The following is a 12,040-nucleotide window of genomic DNA, read 5'->3' on the forward strand; positions in this document are numbered from 1 at the left end:
CCTTAGAAGCAAGAATGGCCAGATTTCTTCTCACATAATTTGGACATGTTATCAGTAGGGACCATTTCCTAGAGAAGGATACCATACTTGGAAAAGTAGAGGGTCAATGAAAACAAAATTCCTCAATGTGATGGATTGACACCGTGGCTGCAACAATGGGCTCAAGCACGGGAAGGAATGTGAGAGTGGTGCAGAAGCAGTGAGCATTTCGTTTTGTTGTACGTAGGCTTGCTGTGAGTCAGAACTGACTCCACAACACACCAACCACAGGAAAAAAATTATGGGTATTCTTTACAGTTTCCTTACATTTTATAGTTAATTCTTAATAATTGTTAATAATTACTTTTATTAAATTTTGCATATTCAAAGTAAAAAAACAATAGCACTTCATATTTGTACAGTGCTTTGCATTTTTGCAGATTCTTTCAGGTGCATCATCTCAGTAACTCCTAACCACTGCCTTTTCAGACAGGGAGGACAGATGCTGTCCCTATTTGACACAGACAGTGGCTGAACACTTGGCTCAAGATCATAAAGCTAGTGATGAGCAAGGGCTACCTTCATGCCTAGGACTCTCTCCGCCCTACCCCGCTTGATGCTTGATGACTGATGTAAACATGACTCTGACTTTTTCTCCCACCTTATCCTTCACTTGATACCACTTTTGCATAAAAACCAAAAACCAAACTCACTGCCATTGAGTCAATTCCAACTCATAGAGACCCCATTTGGGTTTCTGAGGTGGTAAATCTTTCCGTAGATTGCCCAGTCTTCTTTCCACAGAGTGGCTGGTGGGTTTGAACTTCTAACCTTCTGATTAGCAGTCAAATGCCTTAGGTACTATGCCACCAGAGCCCCTTAATACATGTGAATTAAGATTATGACATTACAGGCATACCTCGTCTAAATCCACTGCACTTTATTGCACTTCGTAGATATAGAGCATGTTTTACGAATCAAAAGTTAGTAGCAACCCGCCGTCAAGCAAGTCTATGTTGTTGTTATGTGCCGTCGAGTCGGACCCAACTCATAGCGACCCTTCCATGGGTTTCCCAGGCGGTATCACTATGGAAGTAGATTGTCCAACCTTCCTTCTGAGGAGTGGCTGGTGGGTTTGAACTTCCAGCCTTCTGGTTAGCAGTCAAGTGCCTTAGGCTCCCAAGCAAGTGTATAGGCGCCAGTTTTCCAACAGCATGTGCTCACTTCATGTCTCCCTGTCACATTTTGGTAATTCTCACAATATTTCAATTTTTTTCCATAGACTATAGTATAGTGTAAACATAACTTTTATATGCACTAGGAAACCAAGAAATTTGTGTGACTCTCTTTATTGCAATAATCACTTTATTGTGGTAGTCTGGAACAGAACTGCACTTTTACTTTTGCAGTTATCTTTTGAGGTATGCCTGTATTTTATACCAGCTCCACTTAATCTCTCACTATTGATTTTTAAAACCCTCATGAATGAAAGTGCCCACTTGTGTATTGTGTGTTCAGACCCAAGTTTTACAGGTGACCCCCACTCTAGAATTTTCAATTTTGATAATATGACAATTCTAAGTTGAACTTAGTAGTAAAGATTATGTGGGAAACTAGCTTATATTCCAGAGTACAGCAATGAAAGAGGAAATGGTAAGGCTTTCACAAGTCTTTGTACATGTAACCTGGAAAGAGTCCCCAAAGTTAAAATCACTAAACCTTCTCCTTGGAAAAGGATGTTTTGTTCCTGAAGCACTGCATGCTGCTTTGAGATGTTGTTGTTGTTGTTATGTGCCATCAAGTCGGCCCTGACTCATAGCGACCCCTCCTTGGGTTTCCGAGGCAGTATCACTATGGAAGTAGGATTGCCCAACCTTCCTTTCGAGGAGTGGCTGGTGGGTTTGAACCACCAGCCTTCTGGTTAGTAGTCAAGTGCTTTAGCCACTATGCTACCAGAGCTCCTGCTTTGAGATGGGTGAACTAATAATGGCAGCATTAGGTGCCATTGGTGCTTATTGGTTTTGCTTCTTGCGAAAGTTTCTTTTTGGTATAATTGACCAGTTTGTTTCTCTCCTTACTTTGCCTCCAAGACTAACCAACACAGAAATGACTGTGAAGGCTGCTTTTGCAGATGACTTTGATACACCCAGAGCTTTTGATGCTGTTATGGACCTCATTCACCATGGGAACAGACAGCTTAAGGCAGTTACTAAGGTAACTCATTAGGATATGGCAGCTCCCATAGTCCCACTCTTAGTACTGACAGATTAGTTGGTTTTTTTCCCCCCAGTAAGGAAAGAACAGAAGCACAGTATGTTAACTCTCTGGGTTACTTCAGCTGGTGGTTTCCAAGAAGCTACTGAATAACTCTTTTCTTCTTTAAGAGTTTCTAGAGCTTCTGTATTTTGCATTTATGGTCTGCTGCTGCTGGCATACTTTAATGGAATAGTAATAGCCCGAACTTCACAGGGTTGTAAGAATTAAATATGGATGTATGTAGCGCATGTCCTGGGTGGGCACAGATGGTTAAGCATTAGAACATAGCTGAAAGGTGGGCCGTTGAAACCCACCCAGAGGTACCTTAAAAGAAAGCCCTGGTGATCTGCTTCCAAATGGTCACAGCCGTGAAAACCCTATGGAGCAGTTCTGCTCTGTACACGAGCTCGCTATGAGTCGGAATCAACTTGACAGCAACGAACAACATATGTGGAGCATTTGGAACAGTTTTTGGCACACTGACCAGTAGCTATTTTATGTTTACTAATATATTTGCTGTGTAACCCTCCTGTTTGCTCAGAGGCTTTGTGGCATCTGAGCTTTTCAGTTCCTGGTATGTGAAAAACCAAGGCATGGTTTTTCCCCCTGGAGGAGTTCTCATTCTACAGGCTCATTTAATCATTAGGTTATCTGAAAAGTCGAGTCAGTGGCAAAGGCTCTATTTAAGGTCATCGTTATACCTTCCACTTCCTTTTGGTAATATTTGTCAGTCTGGGTTCTGATTCTTCCAGTCCAAGTCCACCATCCTGTTAGTTCAGTATCTCAGTGGAGGTCTCGGTGTGTGGTCATAATTCCCAGATGTAACCCTGCATCAGAATCACCTGCAGATAGGGCCAGAAGGTTGCTTATTAAGTAAGCTTCCCAAGCGATTCTGTGGCAGCCAAGTCAGCAGTGGTCCCATGCCTGTACTGGACCTTTAGAATGGAAGTTCCTCAATTCAAGGATGGTGCTGTTGTGGCAGTAAAACAACATCTGCAGTCAAGCTGAGGTAGTTTGTTACTTTGAGGGAGAGAGAAAATTTAAATCAAAACTTGGTGCAGGAATACTTTGCCAGAAATTGAAAGTGGTTAGGCAGAGATTAAAGTCCAGTGCAACTGTTTGTGGCCCCTCAGGGAAAAGTTGCTGTCACTGATGGGCAGTTCCAACAGGCCTAGACCATTCCTGGCTTATGAACATTTCTCTTTAAAGGAACTAGTCCTGTCTTTCACCAGTGATTCTCTGTTTGTTTGCTGCCTTTATCCCATCTATTTACCTAACATGCTGCCATCAGTCATAGCTCTTATTATGTGCAGTGGTTCTTTGCAGGGGACAGGAGGAGGGTAATTAGAGGGATCAGTCTCTCCTTGGGGATATAGGACAGGGCCTACTAAATGAGACTGGCTTTTGTAGTTTGAAATAGCCCAGGTGATTCTGTTCTGATCTCTGTGCAGTTCCAGTGGCATAGAAACTAAGTCTCAAGTCACACAAGAGTCTCTACCCCTTGCCAGTTTGATGACTTTAGTCAAGCCTGAGAGGAAATGGAACATGTTTCAGAATTTCCTTATTACTTATTCTGACTTAAAAATTTTGCCCATTTCCCACTCATTCTCTGCTTGCTCTATACCACATATTGTATTGCATTCTGTTGTTGAAACCTCAGGAGGGGCATAAGCTGTAGGTTCTGTTATCTCCAAATTACAGATTGCTCAGAGGTTAGGTGGCTTACCCAGCATGTAAGTGGCAAATCTAGTATTTAACCCACAATGTCTGATGCCTAGAGCTTGTGTCTTCACTCCACATGAAGAAAAGCAACAGGTGGATGTGACCTACCGAAGTCTTTGTTCTTTTACATCCAAGTTAAGAACTAGAAAGTTTCCTTTGCACATTGACATCAATACTGATTTTAAAGAGCCTTCAATGGGTAATTTGTTACAGGAAACCGCTGGTCCTAGAAGTCCTGCTGTGTTTGGCGCCATGGTCTCCTACATTGAGCAGTTTTTAGAGACTGTTGGAATTTCTCTGGCAACTCAACAGGTATATCCTTGTCTTGTAAAAGCTTAATTGTGGTATTATCTATAGGAACAGCGGTATAAAATAGTAACCTTTCTTTTCCTTTTAAAATGTTCATTTATAATGGATAATTATAATGCCAAATTAATTCCTTTATATAGTTAAAAATATATTATTACTTTTTAAAAACACACCCAGATCCAATTTTTACTTATTTATCAAAATTGAAATAGTTGGCAAATTTTTATTAGCAGAACCAGAAATCGGTCAATTTTAGCTACACAAAGTAGGTGATCATCAGTTCTATGCACATTTTTTGTATGTTTTTCATCTTGAAAGAATCTCTAAATATATAGAAAAGTTACAAGTACAATAGAAGAGCTTTTTTTTTTTTTTTTTTGTCACTGAACCATTTTAAGAGTAAATAGCTAACTTGAAGCCCCATCACCCCTGAAAGCCTTAGTGCGTGTTTCCTGTAAACAAGGACCTCTTCCTCCATAACCACAGTACAGCCATTAACATCAGGACATTCACACTGATAGACGCTGCCATCTAACCTCAGACCCATTCAGGCCTCGCCAGTTGTCTGAAAAAGGACCTTGATAGCTGTAGGCTCGCTATGAGTGGGAATAGACTCCACAGCAACAGATTTGTTTTTTTTTTTTTAGTTTTTTTAATAGCAAAAAGATGCAGTTCAGACCCACATGTTGGATTTAGTTGTCTCTCTTGTCTCCTCCCACCTGGAGCACTCCCTTCAGTTTTTTCTTGACTTTCATGACCTTGACACTTTTTGAAGAGTACAGGCCAGTTATTTTGTAGCATGTCCCTCAGGTTGGGTCTTTCTTCTGTCTCCTCACGGCTAGATTCTGGCTGTGCATCTTTGGCAGGAATGTCCCACTGTTTTTCTCCATGCAGCCACCATCATTGATGATATCTGCTCTGATCACAGGATCAAGGTGGGGGCTACCATGCTTCTCCACTCTTTAAGTTACTCTTTTCCCCCTGATAATGAAAAAGTATTTTATGGAGAAACTTTGAAAATGTATCTATATTCTATTCATCAGACTTTCAGTAATTTATTTATATCGATATAGACTGGTGGCTTCCTATTTTATTTAATGGGTTAAAATCTACTACTATCATTATTTATTATAATGCTCAAAATGTCCAAATTTGGCCTTAGAGTTGGCTTCTGTGCCCTTCTGACATGTCCCCATCATTCTTTTGGCACTTCCTGCCTTTTTGGCACCTATTGTTCCAGGCTCCTCTTACACTTTCTCTCCTTCAACCACAGAGTTGTCATTTCTCCCAGGAGTCCTGGTTCCTTTTAGGAGAGAATTGTATTGTGAAGTGAAGGTCTGCACACTCACTGTGTTCATGCTCTTGAGTTGTAGCTGCTTCTAGGCCCTTGTCAGAACAGGGAAATGTGTATATGTATATCTTGCACACTTTCTAGCTAAATTTATTTCTGTATTGATCTATTTTTATTGAAATGTAGGAGTTGTCACAGACATCTCGATTACAACCCAACAAAAAATGATTCATTCTAGTCTTTTTCATACATGACTTCCTTCTCTGATGGCAAGAAACCTGGCTACCAGCATTCTGAGTATATTAACTTGTCTGACCATGTTTCCTCTATATAGTCAATTGTCCATCACCACCACCTTCCTCCCCTATGTGGACAGCCTGCTCACCCTGCAGAGCTCTGCCTTTTGAGACCAGATCTCCCCCCATCCCACTCACTGTCCCGATTGCACACCCTAAGATTTGCGTTCAGGATGGAGGTCTCCTGGCTCCCTCCTTTAAGCCTGTCTTCTGCTCATCGGGCACCTCCAGCCCTGGTGGCAACCTGAGGCTGTTTTGGCCCTGTGCTGTCTTTCCAAGAGGTGGACACCCTCCTCACCCCACTTAGGCTTTGTTACCCCTTCCTTAGCAGGTTGCCCTCTGCATGGACACCCTCACTGGGCTCTTGATTTCCCACACTAGGCCACCCTCCTCACCCCACTTGGATTTGACAGCTCAAGCCAGCTGCCATATCTGAAGACATCCCAACCCCCACATCAGGCCACCCCTCCATGTGGGCACCTGCCTTGTTCTACACCTAATGGCTTTAAGGACTGAATTGCTCTGAAGGGGAAAAGAAAGGGCTAAAATGGCCATTAAAAAAAAATTATATGCAACAAATTATTTTTACCCTGGAAAAATGTGTGGAATGTAAGTCACAACTATCACAGATAAGGTGGAGATGCACATCCTTCTCCAGCTGCTCTCCAAGCCCCTGCCCACCTGTCGGTTCCTTTATGGCCATGACTGCTAGCTTGGCTGCTTTGGGCATGGCCTAGATGCCTACTGCTTTGACAGGCATATTACCATTTGAACTCAGCCACCCGCAGCCAGGAGGACCCTACCACTCTGGCCTCAGGCTGCCATGGGAGTCTTGAGCACTTGCCCTTCTTTAGAGCCACTGTGATCTTGGGCCAGGCCTCTGTGACTCCTCCATAGGATAGATAGGTAGGCTGTGGGCTCTTTGGTCTCTAAAGACCTCTACTACTGTGAATTTCTCTGACTGTTATATAAAAAGAACTGTAGTCTCTTTGTGGTCATGTTGAAGTTTGATTTGTTTATGTAGATACCCAATACCTGTTGTTGTTGTTATGTGCCATTGAGTCGGCCCCGACTCATAGCGACCCCTCCTTGGGTTTCTGAGGCAGTATCACTACAGAAGTAGGATGCCCAACCTTCCTTCCTAATACCTACTAGGTGTAATTTCCTTTTCTGAGAAGTCCTGGGTCTGTCTAGCCATTCATATGAAAAGTCTTTAACTTCTGGTCCAAATGACCAAGTTCTTGCAATGTCTGTATTCATTTTTAGATGAAACTTTCCAGGACTTCTTATTGAGTAAGAAAAACCCAAGTCCGCTGCCATTGAGTCACTTCCAACTATAATGACCCCCATTGGGTTTCCAAGACTATACATTTTTACAGAAATAGATTGCCTCATCTTCCTCCAGTGGGGTAGCTAATAGGTTTGAACCACTGACCTTCTGGTTAACAGCCAAATGCCTTACCCACTGTACCACCAAAGCTCCTTTATTGAGTAAGGGGTATTTATTTGGCCACATTGGGTATAGCCCTTATCAAAAATAGGTAATTCACCTTCCCCCAAACTCAGATGTTGACACCTGGCCCCACTTTGGGCTACCTATTGTAACAACAAAAATTATCTTTAATTTTAGAAGCCATAACTGAGGATCTATGAGTTTTAAGATGTTGGACCTAAATGTTTTTAAATGTTGTGGGCTCTGTTTCTTATTTTACATGTATTGCCATTAACAAATAGCAACAGCTTCACTTTCTACATTAGGATCCTTTCTCTTTTGGGGGTGGACAGAATTAGAATTTTCCTTTATTTAATGGATCCTAGTTTAACTGTAATGTAAACAAGTTAAGTAAACCAGGATCCTTTCTTTATTGTGGAAGGAAAAAAATAATGTAGGAAGAGAGTAGACTGCTGGCTACAATGTGAATCATATTTTATATGGGATGCATCACATTTATCGATTATTGCTGATCAGTTTGTCTAGCTGATCACTGAGATTGTTGGTCTCAAGACTATTCTGTTAAAAGCATAATATATATGTATATATGTGTGCGTCGTGCACATATGGAATGCCTACTATTTTAAATAGTTACAGTGAGTATATTTGATAAAAATGACTTTATTAGTCCATATGCCTTAGATTTCTAGACTCTTCCTAGTGAAGGAGATGAAAACATCTTTTCACCCTCTAGAGCAGTGATTCTCAAAATATTAGTGTGGGTTAAGAATCCCAGGGAGAGCTTGCCAAAGTAGGTTCCCTGGCCACACCCTTCAGATATCTCGTGAGGTCTGCAGTGGAAGCCCTGGAATCTGCATTTCCAACAAGCATCTGCAGTGGGTCTCAGGGCCACACATGGAGAAACCCTGCATCAGAGGAAGGACAAGATGGTTGTGTACCTGCACCCAGAGCCCTCTCCTTCTAGCCCCGTAATGATTTCTGTGTAGTGATGATTGAGCGTTGAGATATCCGAAAAGGAGGAGGGGAATGGGAAGTAAGAATTGCATCTTAGTGTGACTGAAGACTTGTAAACAATAAACATCATTTCACCCTGCATCCCTAATGAAAACAGCCAATCGTTGAGTTCTTTATAAAGAGTCCCAGTGTTAGGGACTCAAAGAAAAGACTTGTGCTGGCTTGGTCTTTCACTAGAATTCACTGTACACACATCAGCAGAGCACGGTCTTCTGGGTTCTGTCATGATGGGGACGTAACTTTGCTGCACAGAACCTTGCTGAGCAGTACCATTGGCTTGTATTTAGTTTATTTCAGGAGACAGCAGCCCAGGCACTTTGCACAGTGTGGTAGAAGAGCTGGTCCGGTTCCGTCAGAAGGTGCGTCAGTATGCCCTGGCCACACAGACGGCCTCCCGGGAGGCCCGGCAGCAGCAGCTCTTGGAGAGACAGCCCCTGCTTCAGGCATGCGACTCCCTGCGCAAGGACCTCGCCATCCACGGCATCAACATTAAGGTGAGCCACCACCACCGTGATTCTCTATCCACACAAGGGGTAATCACCCTGAGACTACTCAAGAGGTAGTATGTACAAGGTGCTTTGTGAATTAACAAGCATTATACAAGCAGAGGACATAGGATATTGTTTGAAATCTTAACCACCATCATTGTGCTAATGTTTCTTAGTGAGTAAAGAAACCCACCCCTCTGGTATATTTGGAGAGGGACCTGGGAGAGGGCAGAGTTTCAAATTACTACCTAATTTATAACAATCCTTTAAACAAATATTTACAATAATCCTGGGGTGTCAGAGCTGGAAGGGACACTGAGACTCAGAAGTATATGTGAGCTCAAGGAATCGGGGGCAAAGATAGGACTAGGCCCTGGATTCCTGCTCCGTCCTACCCTCTTTCTGTCATACCCTTGATCTTATACAACCTGTTAGACCAAGTGGGCTGCACTGGGCCTTTTGGTAGAAGGTAGAAACATCCTTTTTTTTTTTTAAAAAAAAAAAAAAAAAAGCATACAGCTGCTTCCCTTAGAATGAGTTTTCAGTAAGACGTTAAGGGTAGGTAGCACGTTCCAGCTCACTCTTTGACTCTCTGTACTCTGATCTTGCCCATTAACCTCTTCAGCCAGTGGTTATCCATTCAGCTAGTTTCAAAGTTATTTTTCCTTTCACAGGACAGAAGCAATACAACATCTACATGGGAACTGCTGGATCAAAGAATGAAAGACCAAAAACCAGAGAATTGAGGATTAAATGAAGCCATGTGAAACCTTTTATAACATAGCTTCTATGCCTTATTATATTATGATAAAAAAAAAACTTTAACGTTTTCTATTGTGGCTATTAAGTCAACATTAAAACAAGCTGTTACTTTCTCACTGGTATATGGTAATAACAATGCCCTGAGAAGGTATTTTTTTTTTAAACATACCAGTAGCCACCACACAAAGTTCAACTTAGTAAAATCATGTCAAATATTTGTTAGCTGTCATCAAGCCGACTCCAACTCATGGTGACCTTATATACAACAGAATGTAACTGTGCCCGGTTCCGCATCATCCTCACGATCACTGTCATGTTTTGAGTCCATTGCTGTGGCTGTTGGGCCCTTTCATCTTGCCAAGGGTCTCTCATACCTTCATTGGCCTTCTGCTTCACCAAATATGTCCTCCTTCAGTGACTGATCCCTCCCAATGATGTGGCCAAAGCAGGTTGGGCAGTGCTCTGTTGTGATTCATTAGGTTTTCACTGGCTAATGTTCAGAAGTAGGTCACCACACCTTCCTTCCTAATCAGTCTTAGTCTGGAAGCTCTGCTGAATCTCGTCCACCATGAATGACACTGCTGGTATTTGAAATACTGGTGGCATAGCTTCCAGCAGCAACACATGAGCCAACCCACTATGACAGATGGACAGGTGGTGGGCCAAACATTTAGTGGATTTCAATTCAGCAAAATGTGTTGGGCATAATAAAGCAGAGCTGGTCCCTATGCGCAAGGATCTGACAAGGAAGGACAGTAAAGCCATGAACCCAAAGCCAGCAAGACATGAGGCAGCCTGTGCTCAGCCTTAAAAAGGGGAAACAGTGCCTGGGTACAGAGCAGAGGCCCAGGGCAACCGAGTAAGAATGGCACGGGGCAAGGAGGACCTTGAAGTGAAGGGAGGATGCCAACAGCAGGTTCAATGACATCATTTCTCCCTTGGGGTCCACACAGAGAAACAGGAAAAGGGAAATAACTTGGTATCTCAGAAATTACACAGTGCCAAACACTGCAGACTTTATTCTCCCTAGAGCTGATAATAATTTTTACATTTATTTTTCTGAATACAAAAGTAATGTGTTCATCATAGAAATAAACAGCAAAGAAAATCACCTGCAATCATAGCACTGCAGTTAACATTCTGATAGCTATTCTATTTTATTCTGTGTCTAACGTTTTTGAAAAAAATAAATTGGTTTTCATGGCATCTGGTACTTTGCTGCCCATAAACATTGAACAGGAAGATTTCTGAGCAGAAAAGTCAGGGTTGTGCTTTAGAAAGGTTAATTCTGTAGGCATCTGGAACACAAGGGTGAGAACAAAACCAAGGAGATGGTGTATAGGTCCAAGGCTGGAACATGACAAAGACAGGATTTTTATCAAGTATCAAAGACAAGTGACCAGAGACTAGAAGGATGGTGACAACTACCAACAAAGTGTGGCTTTCTGAGTGAATGATGATGTTAAGATAGTGACTGAAAGCAAAGGGGAGAGAACGTGGAATTGCGGAGGCCTGGCCTTACTCTTGATTCCCTCACAAACTTTCCGTGATAATAGGAAGAGTGCTTGTTGTTGTTAGGTGGCTTCAGTTAATTTAGACTCATAGAGATCCCATGTGACAGTAGAACTACCCCCATAGGGTTTTCCATGAGCGTTCCCATTCCAAAGAAAGGTGAACCAATGGAATGTGGAAATTACAAAACAGTATCGTTAATATCCCATGCAAATAAAACTTCCCTGAAAACAATTCTAAAACAGTTGCAGCAGTATGCTGAACACTGACAGGGAACTACCAGAAATTCAAGCCGGATTCAGAAGAGGGTGTGGAACGAGGGATATCATTGCTGATGTCAGATGGATCTTGGCTCAAAGCACAGAATCCCAGAAGGATGTTAACCTATGCTTATCAACTACACAAAGACATTAGACTGTGTGGATCATAACAAATTATAGGTAACATAATGAAGAATGGGAATTCCAAAACACTTAATTGTGCTCAGGAGGAACCTGTACCTAGACCAAGAGGCAATCATTTGAACAGAACAAATACACTGCATGATTTAAAACCAGGTGTATGTCAGGTTTGTATCCTTTCACCATACTTATTCAATCTGAATACTGAGCAAATAATCTGAGAAGCTGGACTTTACAAAGAAGAATGCAGCATCAGGGCTGTAGGAAGACTCATTAACAACCTGCAATATGCAGATGACACAACCTTACTTGCTGAAAGTAAAGAGGACTTGAAGAACTTATTGATGAAGATCAAAGACCATAGCCTTCCAGTATGGATTACACCTCAACATAAAGTAAACAAGAATCCTCACAAATGGACTAATAAGCAACATCATGATAAATAATGACACTGTCAAGGATTTCATTTTACTTGGATCCACAATGAATGCTTATGGAAGCAGCAGTCAGGAAATCAAATGATGTATTGCATTGGGAAAATCTACTACAAAAGACCT

General features: G+C 42.0%; 1 protein-coding gene across 1 annotated transcript in view; it reads left to right on the top strand.

The window, feature by feature from the left end:
• The window catches only part of CARS2 (cysteinyl-tRNA synthetase 2, mitochondrial), a 150,684-nt gene extending 141,130 nt beyond the window's left edge, over positions 1-9,554 (top strand). The window contains exons 12-15 of the mRNA XM_007938922.1: positions 2,070-2,193; positions 4,171-4,269; positions 8,608-8,814; positions 9,483-9,554. Of these exons, the coding sequence (XP_007937113.1) occupies positions 2,070-2,193; positions 4,171-4,269; positions 8,608-8,814; positions 9,483-9,554 (502 nt within the window). The remainder of the gene's footprint in view (positions 1-2,069; positions 2,194-4,170; positions 4,270-8,607; positions 8,815-9,482) is intronic.
• The last annotated feature ends 2,486 nt before the right edge of the window (positions 9,555-12,040 follow it).

This window comes from Orycteropus afer, unplaced genomic scaffold, assembly GCF_000298275.1.
Source record: "Orycteropus afer afer isolate SDZICR_OR568_19922 unplaced genomic scaffold, OryAfe1.0 scaffold00055, whole genome shotgun sequence".
Classification (NCBI taxonomy): Eukaryota; Metazoa; Chordata; class Mammalia; order Tubulidentata; family Orycteropodidae; genus Orycteropus; species Orycteropus afer.